The sequence below is a fragment of the Protopterus annectens genome, chromosome 5.part0, assembly GCF_019279795.1.
Source record: "Protopterus annectens isolate FY-2018-M chromosome 5.part0, PAN1.0, whole genome shotgun sequence".
Lineage (NCBI taxonomy): Eukaryota > Metazoa > Chordata > Ceratodontiformes > Protopteridae > Protopterus > Protopterus annectens.
Window position 1 is genome coordinate 137,306,751 of NC_056735.1, and position 18,036 is coordinate 137,324,786.

Sequence of the window (18,036 nt, forward strand, 5' to 3'; positions counted from 1 at the left end):
ACAGATGAGGTCGAAAGAAGGGGAACCAAAACCGACGAGGCCAATGAGGGGCCATTTGAATGATGGTCCTTCCCAGGGCTTTGGCTTTCTGTAATACTTTGGGAATCAGGGGAATTGGTGGGAATGCATAAAGGAGACCTTGAGGCCAATCATGTACGAGTGCGTCCCTTGGGGAATCTTCTGGAGGGGGAATCAGGACAAAGTAGCTTCTGCATTTCGTGTTCATGGGGGATGCAAGGAGATCACAGCAAGGCTGGCCCCATTTGTGGAATATTCTTTCCGCTATTTCTTTTTTGAGGGACCACTCGTGAGGCAACAAAATTCCCCTGCTCAGTTTGTCTGCAATCACGATGAATTTCTCCGGGATGTGCGTTGCTATCAGAAAGTGCGGGGTGGATGTAGCCCACTGCCATACCCTTAGGGCCTCTCGACAAAGGGGATAGGACCTGGTTCCTTCTTGTTTAAGTACCAGACCACCAACATGTTTGTCCGTCTGAATCGCAACTGTCCCCAGAGGGAGAGAGTCCTGAAAGTATTGCAACGCCAAGAGTACCGCTCTCATCTCCAGGACATTGATATGCAGATGTGTCTGTTGTTCGGTCCATGTGCCTTGGGCTGTTCTTCCCTGAAAATGCCCCCCCACCCCCACCCGATCAGGGAAGCATGTGTGGTAACCGTGGCCGATGGTGAGGGTAGGAAAGGACGACCTATCGTTACTTGCAGAGAGGTCAACCACGACCAAAGATCCTTTTTGCATGTGTTTGTTAGAATAATGACATGTGACACTGGGAGCTCTTGATAAGACCATTGTGTGAACAGAAGCCATTGTAGCATCTGCATGTGCATACGACCCAACGGAATCGCTATTATTGCGGTTGCCATCGTCCCCAACAATTTTAGCACTTCTGAGGATGGCACTTTGTTGCTGGATATGACATTCTGAATTTGCTGAAGTACTGGTATCCTTTCTGATGGAAGTTTTAAAGTGGTGGTGGTGGTGGTGCCCAATTCTGCTCCAATAAAAACGATGTGTTGCGATGGCGACAAGGCAGATTTTTCTGAGTTTATGGTAATACCCACATGATTGCAAAGAGTAAGTGTGGTGTCCCTGGCTTGTATCAGCTGATGCCTGGTGGTGGCAGCGAGGAGCCAATCGTCTAAGCATGGAAACATCTGGAATCCCAAACGCCTCAGGTGAGCCGTGACTACTACCATACATTTGAACACTCTGGGGGCTGTAGTGAGACCAAACGGCAGGGCTCAAAACTGGCAATGACTGGCTCCCAGCCAGAAGCGCAGATGATCCCTGAATGGTCTGGCCATTTTTATGTGGTAGTACGCATCCTAATTGTCTTTCCCTAAGAAGGGAAGTATCGACTGTAGCGTAACCATCCGGAACTTCTCCTTCTTGACAGATCTGTTTAGTCTGCTGAGGTCCAAAATAGGTCTCCTTTTTTGGAACTAAAAAGAATCTTGAGTAAGTTACGGATCCTATCTGGTCTGCTGGGACTGGTTGGATGACTCTTTTTTCCTAGCAACATTTGGACCTCTACTGTTGCTTTTTCCCTGTAACTAGGTGGAACGTCCGGGATTTTTGCTATCAGTGGGGGGAGGGGGTAAAATATCCCCTGGAAACCATGCTTTGTACCCAGTTGTCATTTATTTTTAGCCAGGCATCTAGATACAAAGATAAGCAAACTCAGACTGCCTCCAGAGTAGGACAGTCAGGCCTCCTTTCAGGAGCGCTGGCAGGCCTTCCCAAAGAACTGGTCTCTGTCGCCCTGGTTTTGCAGACCCCTCTGCTGCGTGGGCAGCGTCTTCCATTATTGCCCCCTCCTCTGCCCCTGGAGGGGGGGTTCACCATGTGTGTCCAAAAAGGCTCCTTGGGCTTTTTGGAACCACATCTTTCCTCCCTTTTGACCCTTGGGGTAGGGTCTAGTAGTGGTGGAAAAACAGACTCCGACAGCAGACAGAGTCTTTCCTTCCAGCTCACACCTGGTCAAAGTTTCCTTAACTTTGGGCCCAAAAAGATACGAGCCATCAAAAGGGGTGTTGACAAAGGATGAGTTAAAGTGCTCTGCAAAGGAACATAAGCGTATCCAGGAGTGTCTCCTGAGAGCATTCCTGTACCCGCTGCCCTACTCATTCCTTCAGCTGCATATGAGATCAGATGCATAGAAGAGCTCACTATGGAATTAAGGGTAGCAAGCTGGGATGCAACCTTGTCTGAAGCTCCCTCAGCTACCGTACCCTGTAGAGCATCTATCAGCTCTTTTAGGAGATCTCTTTGCAGTCTTGTGAAATGTGTAAGGTAGTTCAGTGAACGCATGGCAAAAGTCACTGAACTATACATGTGCTTCCCATACCTATTCATGATCCTAGAGTCTCTGTTAGGAGGATGGATAGAGGAAGAAGTTTCTGACATCTCCTTTTTGGTGGCTGATGCCACCACCATGGCATCATCAGGCACTCCCTTAGTGAGAAAGGTCTTATCATGAGGGGCAGAAATAAATTTATTGGGCCTCCTAGGGACAGGCTTCAAAGTGTCTGGAGATGACCATGCCCTTTGTGAGACCAGCTCCATAAGCTCATCGAAGGGCAGAGACACCCAAGAGGTGGAAGGCTGAAACATGAAAGCTTTCAGGATGACCAACTCATCTTCAGGTGGGTTGGTGGGCTTCCAGCCAACCCTCTGCTTAAGGATTTCCAATATATCTGCAAATGAGATATCTTCAAAGGGGGACCATGGGCACCCATCTGATTCATCAAAGTCAGTGTCAGATGTGAAAGACTCCTGCGGGGAGTCTACATGCTTCCTCTTGCAAATTCTCTTCCTGGGAACCTCATCAGTGGGAGCTTCTGGTGAGGTCTTTGGAAGAGAAGGGACTACTCAACGGGGCTTCCTGAGACTCACGGTGTCTACACTTCAAAGAGATCTGTGAGGCAGAAGTAGACACAGGTGCTTTTGGGGAAGAGGTAGTTGGTCCTGAAGTTGTGGATGTCCTGGGGGACATAACTCTCCTCATAGCCTCAAAAGCACCCCTGCACTGGTGAGAAGGAACCACTGGATCAGAAGAAACAGATGATTCCGTCGGTACCAGAACAGTGGGCTCCAAACCAGAAGTAGGAGCCAAACTCATCCGAGCCAAAGCTTCAAGAGATAAAGTTGGAACCAACAGGTCGGTCCGACTATCCTCCCCAGACCAGACAGGCGAGTGTCGGCTCCTAGACTCCTCGATGGGCACCGAGGAAGTCTGAGCAATTGGAACTGATGGCAATGGAGCAGACATCAGTTCCGAAAGCTCCACAATCATAAGGTCCAACTCCTCTGGCTCCAATGGACCAGTACGGCTCGGAGGAGGAAAAAAAGTAGATGAAGGAACAGTTTTCAGTTCCAAACCCATTTGGGTCGGAACCGATAAAAATTCTGCAAATGCCAGTGCATGTAAGAACTTCTGCACCACACGATCCACATCCAAACTGGATAGGCTTATCGAGGACCGAGATGAATAGATAGAAGGTGGTACCGAGTGTAGGATTGGTTCCAGGACTGGGGATCGGCTCCGAAATGATAAGACGCTCGGCTCCGAAGGCTGTGGAGCCAATGTAGAAGGTTTTTTGATTTTGTTGAATCCAATGATGAAGCCTTAGAGGACTTAGATTTGAGAGATTGACTAGTCTTATCATGGTTGCCCAAAGCTTCGTGAAGGGATGATTTTAATAGCCCTCTGTCAATTAACTTTCTTTTCCTTTCATGAAGTACACGGCTACGAAAGGAATGGCAGATGGAGCAACTCTCTTGCAATTGCAAAGCACCCAAACAATAAACACAATTAACATGACCATCAGTCACAAACATCTTTTGTCCACACTTTGGACATTTTTTAAAACCAAACCTGGGTTGTTTCTCCTTATCCTGGTCAGCCATGACAAATATTTAAATGCACACAAGAAAAACTTGTATTAAAGTTATCACAAATGCACACACACACTCAAATATTAAATTCAAACCAGACTATAAAATTTAAATAGTAATCAGCCCTTAAAAACAAATGGGTGCTGTAAAGTTAAATATGAACTATCATGTAGTATAAACACACTCTAAAGACTATAAATGTCTGCTAAAACACACTTCTAAACTATTAAATCTTATTCTAATCTATAAAAAGGAGATAATAAAGGCCTATATAAATGATGGCCAAAAGGATTATAAGTAACTATCACTAGGTTTAACAAGATATTGAAGTTATAAAGTAGAAATTTTTTCTAGAAAACATATTACACTGGCCCGAGCTGTGAGGAAACCTGCGATCTGTTGCAGCGGCAAACTTGATCTGAGGTAACTCAAGGTTCATCATGGGATAGGGACTTGACTTCGAGCTGTCTGAAGACCTCGAGCATTGCAGTTGGCCAACTTGGAGCTGAAGATTGGCTCCGAACCCATCTGTAAGAATGAATGGCGAGATAGAACAACTTCACATCCAAAGTTTCTTCCAACCCTTCTGGCTTCTTGAAAAGGTTGATGGGGAGTAGAAAATTTGACTCCTAAGGCAGACTGAGTCTTACTGTCTTGTTCACTCCTGGAAAGTGTTTCCTTCACTTTCTGACCAAGGAGGCTTGATCCATCAAAAGAGACATAGATGAAGGCCATCTTAAAATGCACCACAAAGTCGCATCCTAGCAGGTTTCCTAATGGTTATGCCAGTTCCAGTGTTCTAGAAGTACTTTCCTTGGCATTGGAAATAAGACAATGTAACACCAGTTATCATTTAAATGCAGTTTATTAGACAAAAATACAATATTTTCTTTGCAAAAGTCTAGAAATGCAGCCATATTAAAGCAGGCCTTCACATTTTGCATACAGTTTCAATGAATGTACTTTCAATCTGTGAAAATAACCTTCAGTCAAGAATACTGACAAGAATAAAATGTGCTAACAGAATGTGCAGTACATTGAAAACAAACAGATCTTGTTTGAAGTTACAAAACTTGGGAACCAAGGGTAAAGAGGCACATAAAAATTTACAGGGTTATGGTATTATTAAGAGATACTTAAGACACACATAGTTCGTTCATTTGGACTGATATGCAGAAAGTCATTGCAGTGCTGTCCTCAGAAGTTTAGTATAAACACGGGAGAATAAGTATAAAAGTCAGGTCAAACATCTAGCATTCCAAAATATAGGTTATATTATTCAGGAGGAAAGGAAAATAAGTGCAGAAGCTATGGACATAACATTCTGCGTACAGAATTCACAGATAGTATAATGAGTGCAGAAGCTAAAGACTATTTCAGGATATCAGCACTGTTATTGGAGACAGTAAGATTTGACATTCTGAGTACAGAATTTACAGACAGTATAATGAGTGCACAAGCTACGGACATTAAGGTTTGATTCAGATATTAATAACATCTACTGCCACTGTACATAATAAAACATTCCTAACTGAACTACAGCATATGCAAATTCTTACTCTGAAAAATACAGGAAGATTTGGCATTCCAGTCTCATTCCAGTTTCTTTCTGTTACTTCCATTTACTCCTGTATTCTAGAGTCCTATCAATTCTTACAGACACACCGAGACATTAAATAAGGACTGCAGGGTAGCCAACTGCAATTTGACTGATTTTGTCTGCTTAGCAGACAGGAAAGCTCCTTAATCAAATCTCTCTAGAAGAGTGCGATCTATGCTAGGTAGTTCAGCACCCTGAGGGTTGCTTCCTAAATCTGTCTAATGCTTAAGACTCCCTGTTCAGGGGATGTACAGTAGAATTCTCATCTGGTAAGTTTCTTCCTGATGGCCACTGCCACCACCATGGAATCCATGGCCAGACCCTTGCTCCAATATGGATGGTATTTTGGTGATGCTAGGAACTTGTAAGGCTTCTGGGGATTTGGTTCTACTATGACCCTTACACAAGGAGCTGAGGCCCATAGAGAAGACTGGTCTCAAGGAAATGACGGTCACGGCTCCAAAGCTGAAGTCGGGGATGAGCTGTCTAATGCTGACTCCTCAAGAGAAATAAAATGTTCTTAAGGACTTGGCACCAAACCCACTTCCCTGGACTCAAAGCTGACCTCACGGACCCAAGATTTGGTAGGATCTGAAGTATTCAAAGCTGATCTATGAAAGACACCATCAAAGTCAAAGAAACCCATGTCTTCAGCTCCAGCGAAGAAATACCCTAGAGTGAAGTCTGGTCCAACTTCCTTGATGCAGTAGGATTGATTGGGGAGCAGCAATAACCTGATGAGGAGAACTGGTCAGTCTCCTGGTCCCAGAAGGGGCCTCAGCGGGTGGAACCCCAGCCAGATCTGGGTCCTGAGGAATTTCCTCATTATCTTGTCCACATCAGCGTCAGAACGACTCCAGGAGGATCTAGAGGAGCAGAAAGAAGAAGCAATGCAGTAAGGCCTAGAGATCCAATGAAAAGATCTATCCTGGAGAATAGGAGATCTCAATCTAGCAGATAGCAGCCCTGGAGAAAAACGAGACTCCAGTAGAAGTACAAGATCAGATTAGGATAGGTTTCGACGTGATGACTGGATCTGAAGATTTTGACCACCTGGGAGCAAAAGCCAATGAAGGGGAAAGATGAAGAGATCAACTCTTTTTTTTCCCCTTCTCTCTCTCATTTTCTGTTGCTTTCTCACCCTAACATCATCAGTTTGTTCTTCAGACATACTGACAAACTTACTGTAGTGAAAATAGAGAAAATAGCAAAAATGGTCAAAACTATCAAAAATAGTCATCCAAAAAAGCAGAATGATCACTATGGTGAAAAAGGAGAGGAAAAGGAATAACAAAAGATGGCTTGCCAACAGGAGCCCAAAGGGGAAAAGGTACCTTGACAAGAATGAAGACTAACAATATAAATATAAAACTTTTTTTTTTAGTAAAGGGAGGTTAAAAACAAAGGAGAAAGATAAGGGAGATAACAGAAAACATCTCAAAAAAAATCTCAAAAAAGTTACTTATCTTACACTAACAGCCTGAGCCCCAAGGACCACATCTGTAGGAAACAAGATCTGAGGTATCTTGCTCTTTTTTTGTGGGGTGGGGGAATATGGGTAACAGCAGGAATCTAAACATTGTATCTGAAGTTTGTGAGTGGCCAAAATCAGCTCCAAAGACCCATCTGTTGCACAATGGATGTAGAGATGACTCAGATCAAATATCACATACTTGCACGCGCGCGCACACCCACACCTTTTCTGTCATTTTATGAAAGCATCACCTCATATCCAATGATGTGTGAAAAGCACTACACAAAAACAGTTCCACCTGACTCACTTAAAATGACTGCAGCAAACAGGATGTAAATGATACTCACCCATAATTTTTTGGTACCCCCTTGTTGACCTGTGGGAAGCTCGAGATGCAGATCTCCTCCACTAGAATACATTTCTACAACCTATTAGCAAACAAAAAATGTGGTCGTCATTACAGCATTTCATGCTTACATAAACTGCTACTACAATGTGAACAACAATATGACAAACTGGTAACTAAATCACTGCCATACAAGACAACTCATGGTACACACCTGATAATCTCTACCTGCTTACACTTCATCAAGTCTATGCAACAAACACCCATTTATCAATTTGAAACTAGTGTGACAGATCCTAAACGAAACACATAATGATCAGTTTTCTACACAGATCAACAAAGGTGGACATGTAATGAATGACTTACAGCTTTTCTCCATCAGTAAATACACTATTGTCTACTTATCTGATTGGTGTGTTAATGCAAATACTCAGGTACACCATGCTGACAAGAAAGACTTCAGATCTCTAAAAAAAAATCATCATGAATAAAAGCAGACCGAAAATGCATGACCTTTTTATGACAAATGCTAAACAGAAATCCATAAATAAATATGTATGTAAGAAGAATGCTATCAAAAAGTGTAAACCTCTTGAAAAGTAGAAACAACACACAAAAATGAGAATGTGAATTGCTGAGAAAGGCAGGTATATAAACCTGTATATGACAAATGGGTACTTACGTATTATAGCAACCAGATTTATAAAGTACGATAATTTGTCTATTTTCGGCAGAAACACATTGTCTAACCTAAAAAGGGGTCTGTAAAGATGTCGCCAGCAGTTTGTCAAGAAAGAGCATGTATGTTCACCTATCAAGTGGTGTGTAAAATGTTTAACTATTATAGTGTCAGAAAATTTTGCACACAGGAAGCAGAATAACAGCAGAATTCCTCTTGCCTGGTAATGTCCCCGGCCGACCTACACACCTGACTGCTGCTTGTCTGTCTGTAGTCGTTAATGTGACAAGTCATGCAAAGTCACCACGTTTCCATCCAGACAAGGAGTCAGGACCACGGCTCGTTAACATAAACTGACCCCCTTCTTTAGAAAGGTCCTTTTGCAAGTATCTGATTTGTTACATACCCCTGTTTACAGCTCAGATTCTCAGAAGGCAAGTTAATGCAGTTGTGACTCAGAAGTACTGATTTAAAAGTGTGGCTCTGTTGGTGGAGTTTTACTGACAACAGTCCCTGCCTCTTTTCTCTGTAACTGTATTTACTATCTGTGTATGACAAAGGACTTGAAAACAGCTGTTCTGTCCTTAAAAAGCAATCAAACCCATTTATTTCGAAGTGTTAGTATACATACAATCCTGTGCATTGGAAACAGTCACGATCCATAAGCAAGAATGCAACCTTTTTAAAACAGTCTGCCACTGCGGAGAAAGCCATCACTCCCAGAGCAAGCAATGAGCAGTTATTCACTGCTCCTTACAGGCACCTTCGCTTTTGCTGACTACTGTCCCCGAAAACCTCAGTGTGCATTTCCTGAGTCAATTTCCCATAGCTAACAGGGTAATGAAGAATGCAGGAATTGCAAGGATGTGGACCACTGCGGAGTTGCGGAAGAAATGAGCCGCATCAACCAGAAGTACAAACTTATAACATTTCTGCTCTGCCTGCCTCATTCCCACTGTGACAAACTACTGGTGAGATCTTTACAGACCCCTTTTTAGGTTAGGCGACGTGTTTCTGCTGAAAATAGACAAATTATCGCACTTTATAAATCTGGTTGCGATAATATGTAAGTACCGACAAATGCCCCATGACTGTACATGCACCCCTCCGACATTCTGCTGTCAATGAAAATTACTGTAAATCTAAAGAAATTCCATTGAATATTTGTCTCCTGATCTACAACAAAGTTATTAAAAAAACTAGCTAGAAATTTGCAGTCTGCAAATGAAAAAATGAATGTCTTCATGAAAATGTTGACACTTACTCTGTAGAATACAGATTATGATTGGGATACTTTGGGTGGACTATTATTACATCAGATAAATTAGTGGACTCTGAAAATAACACCAGAAGAATCCCCACTTCTCATCAGTTGGTTCAAACTGTCTACAATATCCTTTCAGATTTTTAGAAAAAACGTAAAACGCAAAAAGACTAAGACCTTCTGATAATTAGCATTCTACACAGAGACAGATAGAGATACATACACACTTGTAAAATAAACAAAGAAAAATGACCAATCAAATTGTTTGTGATAAATGCATCAGACATGTTACATGCACAGGAAAAAGGTAGGCAGAGCACACCTAGACTTCACATTCACTCACACATCCCTACTCTCTCACAGGCTTCAAAATCCAGCAAACTACCATCATCTCTTGCAAAGTCATTTATCAGGGAAAACTTTGTCCATTACAGAAATATTCAAACATAATAAAATCAGTACCAAACACTAGAAATACACATACCCAATTCCTTAAAACTAATGATGATACGAAACACAACAAAATGTCAGGACTGTGGTGTAAAATAGGCATCTTTTACAGTAATAAAATAACTAAAATCTCAAATTTAAGTATTGACTACGACAATAAAAACATCTGTTAAAAATTAAAGCATAAACTCAGCAAACAGAAAACAAAGCAGTATAGGAAGATGCAGGAAGTGAATCTGTGAAGCAAAAACAGTTGCCAAAACAAAGCAGCCAGTTTAAAGTAGGAATCAAATTACAGACACACACACACACACACACACACACACACACACACACACACACACACACACACACACACACTCAATAAATAGAATCTGCCAACACTGTTTGACCAGAAAGGTATACCTGAAGACATAGTACACAGAAGTAAAAAAACTACATGAATACAAAAACATGATGAAATAGAAATAAAACACAAACATTACTACAGAAATTCATTTAAATAAAAGGAATAAGGACACTTTCTTACATGTGTTTTAGTTCTTGCAGGTTTCCACCAAAATGATTACACAATTGTCAATATTTTTTACGGTGTAACAAACATATAATCAACAAAAAAATGGTATGTGTGGGAGGGGGGCAATATTACTGCTTACATATACATGTCTTTCATTTCTTGCAACTGCTACCAAACTGATTACTCTTGTGTATACTTCCCAGATAACACAGCCTGAGACATATTTACGTTTAATGAAGTAATGTGCTACTAATATGTTAATCTTTTCACCTGGACTCACTCGACCTAGCAAGACTCAGCTGAATTACTATGTAGTGTTAAGAGTAGTTTATAAACTGGACAATTCAACAGCATGTGCTAGCAGATGGTTATAATTTGAACTCTGCAATAACACACAGCCAATATGACAGAAGAGTCCCTTAAATGAGAACTCTGAAAATTTTACACCAAAATTCAGCATAGTTAAAAAGTTATCACACCTATCAATTAGTTAACATAGACAGAAATTTAACTTACTATAAAACAAATAATAATCCTATTTGTTAACCAGGTAGGCCCACTAGACACGCTCTCCCTTTTCAGGGGTGACTTGGGGGCAACATCTGGCTAAGCGACTTGCTGAAGGTCACACAGGAGACAAATGAGGGATGAGGGAATACCCATGTACTATAGTGACTAGAGATTGCAACCTTAACCTCTGCGCCGACTTCCAGACTATACAATTACTAAATATAAAATTCAAACTGTATAGAAATACAAGAAGGCAAATGGAAGTGTGCTTGGTACAACTGTCACAATTACTGCACACCCAAGGATTGGCAAGACCTGTACAGGTACACAATCTTGTGCCTGAATGAATATATGTATGCATGCGCCAAACCTATCCTCTGGTAATCCACTTAACTCAGTGCAAAGATGAAAGAAGCCACTTCCTATCCCAGCACTCAGAAGATGCAAAGACAATGTCACTAGAATGAAGCATTACCTGGTCGCAGGACATGGAAGGGAAGTTTAATCCAAAGGTTTGGGAGGTGCAGAGTTATAAACCTGTCTCTTCACTGTGGTTTATCTATCTGCTGAAGATCTAGGCTCTGTTTCTAATATCGGTAGAGATATGATATTGGATTTGCAGACATAAAAGGAGTTGCAAGACAATCTGGTTTGTTATGGTGTGACCAACAAAACAGAGATCTTCCCTCAAAAGCATACAAGACACCGAATAAAAGGATAGAGCTTCAAACCTCTCTTGGTAGCTTAGGGACTTTAGGTCAGTGATCTTTTGGTTAGGAACCTTTGGAATTTTTCTAACTGTGTGATATGTTTACTGAGATATACCTGTAATGAAGCAGTGTATTCAATAATTGGCCTGATCAATGTGGAGTATAAGGGAGTGACTACCTCTTTAGACTTTGATGATATCCCTTTGGCATAAATAGGCTAAAATAAAAGGATTTATAGACAATCACTGTCGTATGATGGTCAAAAGAGTGGGAGCTACCAACCCAAGTACCCGACTATATTTCAGTTTTGTAGTGGAGTGTTGCTGATATAGTATGATGAGGGGAAAGGCTGTGTAGCAAAGTGATGATACTACACTTTTTAGCATTTAGTTTGAACCAATTTTAGTACACCAAGAATATACGGGGGGGGGGGGTGTTAATTCCAGACTGGTGGCTGTAACAGAGTAACTTAACAACAACCTCAGTTTACAGCTGTCTGCAAACTATTTTAGTCAGAGATGTTGGTTCTCTGCTTGGAGATATGATAAACAAATACCAAAAAGAGAGGTCACAGTATTGAGCCCTGAGGGGCACTGATAGGATACCTGAACTGGCAACTATGTTTCATCTTTCAGCAGGTTTGCTATCCATCTTACCAACTATGGGTCAATTTTAATGCATTTAGCTTTTGTGAATCGTGTTGAAGGCCTTCGTCAGGTTACCATATGCCTAGTCCACTGCATTGCCTCCATAAACCTTTCTAAGAAGTTTAACAGAATTAAAACATGGGATTTTCACAAAGCCAACTGTTGGAGTTCAGGTCTAACAAGATTTTTTTTTTTTTTTCAGACATCTTTTATTAAGTTTACACAATATATAATTGCATGGATACACACATTTATACAAAAGCAAAGCAAACAAAAAATGACACAGACTGTTTTTCCTAGTCATGCATTACACAAGTGGTTTACATCATAATTATTCAATTTAACATTATTTAGCTTGCTCAAGTCCTGGTATCCTAAAATTGTACTTCTCTTTGTGAACATTATAATGTATGCATTGTTTCACACATTCCTTTTATTTCTATGCAGTTAGCTTCATTTTTTCTAAAAATCCCACCTACAACTGCTGTATCCCCTTTACAACATTCAGTAACTCTGTTATGGTTGGTTTAGCATTTGATTTCCATTTTGTACTAACTACTTTTTTGGTAACCAATAGCACTGAACTTAGTAGGGCCTTACGTTGTCTAGGCAATTCAATTTCTATAGCCCAACTCAAAAGAATTTAGAAGTTATGTACTCACCATAACGTTCCATCTGAGTAGGTGTATTCATTTGTCTGCAACCTGTGGGTTATGGATCCGATATCGGATCCGAACCGGCATGGTTTACCAGATATGGATCCAAGCTCTCAGCTCCTCCCCTCACCCATAATGCCCTGCTCTACCCTCATGATCTCAGATCGAGTTTGCCAACAGCAAAAAAACACCCTGAAAAGGGTAACACACCATATGCAGGAAACTGAAAGGCCAGGGGGATAGGAGGGTGGGATGGTTGCAGACAAATGAATACACCTACTCAGATGGAACGTTATGGTGAGTACATAACTTCTAAATCTGAAGTAGGAGATTCATTTGTCTGCAACCTGTGGGACAGAGTCCCCAGCTACCTGAATCTTGGGCGGCCATCATGGAAGGATATTCCGGAGCACCGCGGAGCCAAATGATGCTCTACCCCTAGATGCAAGATCCAACTTATAGTGGGAAATAAAAGTATGAGATGAAGCCCACGTGGCTGCTGCACAAATATCATCTAGAGGAATCCTAGCCTTAAAGGCTGCCGAGGTAGAAACTGACCGGGTTGAATGAGCGAGTAAACTCTCCGGTGCGGGCCTTCCTGAAGCTTGATAAGCCAACAAGATACATTGTGAAATCCAACGAGACAGAGACTTTAGAAATTGGCTTGCCCAAATTAAATTTAGCAAAGGAAATGAACAACTGGTCGGATTGCCTATGACCAGCCGTCCTGTTTAGATAAAATCTAAGTTGCCTGTGAACATCTAAGGAGTGAAGCTTATATTCACCTTTGTTTTCATATTTAGGGAAGAAAACAGGGAGGTTAATGGATTGATTAATGTTTGCTTCAGAAGCTACTTTAGGAAGAAAGGACGGGTTGGTCCTGAGGTAAACACGGTCCGGATGAAAGACCAAGTAAGGAGCTCTGAAACTCTCTTGGCCGAAGTAATGGCTACTAAAAAGGCAGTCTTGAACGACAAGAATTTGAGATCGAAGGGGGGAGCGGTCAAGGCCTGGAGAACTAAAGAAAGGTCCCAGGGAGGAACCGCTTTTTTTACAGGGGGCCTGAGAAGGAAAGTACCTTTAAGGAAAATTTTACACAACTTGGCTGACATGAGTGGATTAGAGTCATGACCAATGTGATAATGTGAAATTGCCGCAAGTTGTACTTTGACCGTGGAACTGCTAGCACCATCGTTAAAAAGAGTGGTTAAGAAATCAAGCACTAACGGGAGAGGAGCAGTGAAGGGATTCAGGCCTTGCCGCTCCGCCCACAAAGAAAACCGTTTCCACTTGCTACGGTAGACTTTCCTAGTGGACGGTTTATGAGCTGCCACCAGGATCGCCTTAACAGGGGACGAAATACCGGGAGTCCTGATCAAGAGTGGAACTGGAGCAGCCAAGCGGTCAGCTTCAGGTTGTCCAGGTTCGGAGGAGATAGGCAGGATGGATGAGCTATCAGATCCGGGATGGGATCTAGAATCCAAGGAGGATTCACCGAGTGAGACCTTAGGAAGGGGAACCAGATCTGTCGAGGCCAAAACGGAGCAATGAGAATCATTCTGCACCCCACCCGAGAGGCTTTCTGAAGAACTTGGAGCATCAGAGGCAAGGGGGGATAAGCATACAGAAGACCGGGTGGCCAAGCATGCACCAGAGCGTCTCTTGGGGAACCTCCTGGAGGAGGTATCAGAGCGAAACACTGTCGCACTTGGTGTTTGAGGGAGAGGCAAAAAGATCGCAAGAAGGAGTTCCCCACCGTGCGAATATGCGTTCCGCTACTTGAGTATTGAGAGACCACTCGTAAGGGGTCAGAATGGTGCGACTGAGCTTGTCCGCCAGGATGTTGGACCGACCCGGAATGTGCGTTGCTATGAGAAAGCGGTTGGTGGAGATTGCCCATTCCCAAACCCTCATGGCTTCTCGACAAAGAGGGTAAGACCTGGTTCCTCCCTGCTTGTTGATATACCAGACAACCGACATGTTGTCCGATTGAATCGCAATTGTTCCCAAGGGAAGAAAGTCTTGAAGTGCTAGCAACGCTAAGAGCACCGCTCTCATCTCTAGAACGTTGATATGCAGTAAGGTCTCTGAATCGTTCCACGTGCCTTGGACGGTCCGGCCTGCAAAATGCCCCCCCCACCCGAGGCGGGAGGCATCTGTGGTCACCGTGGCGAGAGGGGGAGAAGCACAAAATGGGCGGCCTCTGTGGAGATCTGGGGAGTGAAGCCACCACAGGAGGGACCGCTTGCAAGCCTTGCTGATCGCAATGGGATGATGTATAGGAAGAGCAAGGTAAGACCACTGTACTAAGAGAGTCCACTGGAGGATGCGCATATTGAGTCTGGCGAGAGGAAGAAGTGCTATAGCAGACGCCATGGACCCTACAGCCCTCAGGACCAACTCCGCCGGAACTGAATTTGAGTGGAGAATGGCCCGCACCTGGAGCTGCAGATTTTGAACTCTGTCCGCAGTGAGGAAGGCTTTTAAACTCCTTGTGTCTAACCTGGCCCCTATAAAATCTATGAACTGTGAGGGTGCTAGGTTGGATTTTTTTGTATTTATAGTGATGCCCAGACTGGGAGCAAGATGGAGAAAGGAGTCTCGCGCCAATAGTAGTAGATGCCTTGTTGGGGCGGTAAGGAGCCAGTCGTCCAGGTAGGGAAAGACCTGCACCCCCTGAAGCCTCAGGTGGGCCGCTACCACTGCTAGTACTTTGGTGAACACCCTGGGGGCTGTGGTGAGACCAAAGGGAAGAACCCGGAATTGGTAGTGACTGGCTCCCAGCCGGAAGCGGAGAAACCTCCTGGAGCGCCTGTCCATCAGAATGTGGTAGTACGCATCCTTGAGGTCTATGGAGCACATCCAGTGATTTTCTCCCAGAAGGGGGAGAATAGATTGCAGAGTGACCATTCGGAACTTCTCCTTGGGAACTGCCAGGTTCAAGAGAGAAAGGTCTAAAATTGGTCTTAGATCACCCGTCTTTTTTGGCACTAAGAAGAACCTGGAGTAGAACCCTGATCCGATCTGGTCTGGGGGGACGGGCTGGACGGCTCTTTTCTTTAGCAGATGGCCAATTTCTGCCAAAGCGGCCTCCCTTTGACCGGGTGGAACGTCTGGGAGGGACTTCAATTTTGGTAGGTGACGAAATGGGATGTGGTATCCTCTGGATATGATCTGGAGAACCCAGCGGTCTGATGTTATGGACTCCCATGCCGCTAGGTGCTCCGAAAAACGTCCCCCGACTGCCTCCAGAGTGGAGCAGCCGGGCAACCCTTCAGGGTTGCTGTGCGGGCCGTTCAGAGAAAGGTTATCTGGACCCGAAGTTCCTGGGAGCCCCTCTGCCTCTAGGGCGGCGTCCTTCCTGTCCTCCTCTGCCACGGAAGGACTGGTTGTCCGGAGCAGGCTGGGATTGCTGCGACTTCCGGAACCACATCTTCTTCTGACCCTTTTGGTTCCTAGAATAGGGCCTCTGGGGTGCAGAGAAGCGGATTCCGACGGCAGACAGCGTCTTCCCGTCCTTCTCGCTCTGGGTCAAAGTGTCGCGAACGGTTTTGCCAAAGAGGGCAGAACCATCAAAGGCGTGCAAATGGCGCTTTGAAGGGCTCTGAAATCGCAATGACGGAGCCAGGCCTGGCGTCTAGTGACTAGACCTGCCCCTGTGGCTCTAGCGCCTTCCGTAGCATGGGAGAGAAGCCGCATAGAGGTATTAGTAACTGATCTAAGAGTGGCCATGCGGGTGGAGTGCAGCACTTTGTCCTCCTCCGACATGGACTCTGGGGGAGATGCAGCGTATTCTTTAATAAGATCTCGCTGCATCCTAATCACGTGTGCCAGGTAGTTCAGCGCCCTTACCGAGAAGGTCGCTGAACTAAACATCTGCTTCCCCAAGCGGTCCATCATCCGAGACTCCTTGCTCGGGGGATGGACTGAGGGACTCTCCTGAGCAAGTTCCCTCTTGGTGGCCGCCGCCGTCAACATGGCATCTACCGGAGGCCCCTTACTCCAATGGGCACGGTCAGCCGGTGGACTGGGGATCCAGTCGGGCCTCATAGGGATTGGCTCCACGGTGTCCGGTTCCTTCCACGCCCTGGTGGTAATGAGGTCCACCAGGGGGTCGGCAGGAGGGGACACCCAAGAGGTAGACGGGCCCGCTTCAAATGCCTCCAAGAACACGGACTCGTCCGAGGAAGACTTGGGGGCAGACCACCCCCCCTTATGCGGAGCATTTCCATGATGTCTCCAAATGAGACATCCTCGGGGTGACCGTGGGAGCCTTCCCCTTCCTCCAAATCCGTGTCTTCCGTGAGAGACTCGGAGTCAATGTGCCTCCTTTTGCACGTATGCTTGCGGGGAACATCCTCTGGGGGGCTGTCAGAGGACTCCTCGCAAGCAGTAACCTGTTCCAGGGGAACAGCTTGGGGCACAGAAGCGGGCTGTCCCAAGGGCCGGATGGTGGAAGCCTGACCCAGTGCAGAGGGAGGGCGGGACGGAGCCGAAACAAGTGCCGGGGGTCCGGAGACCCTCAACAGGGCCCTCTCCACTACATCAAAAGCCGAAGGGGAGCCGACCTCGACCAAAGGATCCGACAATCGGCTCCCCCTCGGATCCGAAGAGTGGATCGGAGCCGGCGCCGAAGCGCTCGGATCCAAAGGGACAGTGCGCTCCGACACAGACGGCGCCGAAGGAGCACTGATCCCCCCGGATCCGAAGCTCGGATCCAGGCTCCGAGAGGTCGGATCCGATGCACTCGAGGGCAGGGTCGGATCCGAAGTACCAAGTACTATCGGCGCCGACCCACCCCTGCTCGGCTCCAACTGCTCCGAACCCGGGTAGCGGGTCGGAGAAGGAGCAATTGGCTTGAAAAAGGGGGTCGAGCTCCCCCCCCAGAGGGGGAGGAGGCAAGAGCACTCCCATCTGCATCTGGGCCTGGATGAATCTTATCATCATCCGGTCCAGATCAGCATCCGATAGACTGTACGTTGATCTCGAAGAGGCTACCCAGGTAGGCCTTGAGTGCCTCCTCGATAGCCTCGACGGAGATCGGGTCTCCTCCTCCTCAGGTCCCGGTGAAAAACACACTGGAGACCGGAGCCGAGGAGGAGGAGTGCCAGCAGACAAGGAGGCCGGGGGAGAAGCCCGCTTGGGTGGCGGGGCCGAAACAGAGGTCTCGGCCCGCCGCTTATGGTGCTTCTCCCTCCGGTCCTTCTTCCTAGCATCCCTCTCCTCCGAACCAGAAACGGGAGGTTGAGTCCCAGGAGGAGGAGGGG

At 45.0% G+C, this 18,036-nt stretch overlaps 1 protein-coding gene across 2 annotated transcripts in view; it reads right to left on the minus strand.

The window, feature by feature from the left end:
- Positions 1-18,036, minus strand: part of TMEM131 (transmembrane protein 131) — a 3,850,119-nt gene that overhangs the window by 1,628,880 nt on the left and 2,203,203 nt on the right. For both annotated transcript variants that reach the window (XM_044072169.1, XM_044072168.1), the window contains exon 8: positions 7,338-7,418. In XM_044072169.1, the coding sequence (XP_043928104.1) occupies positions 7,338-7,418 (81 nt within the window). The remainder of the gene's footprint in view (positions 1-7,337; positions 7,419-18,036) is intronic.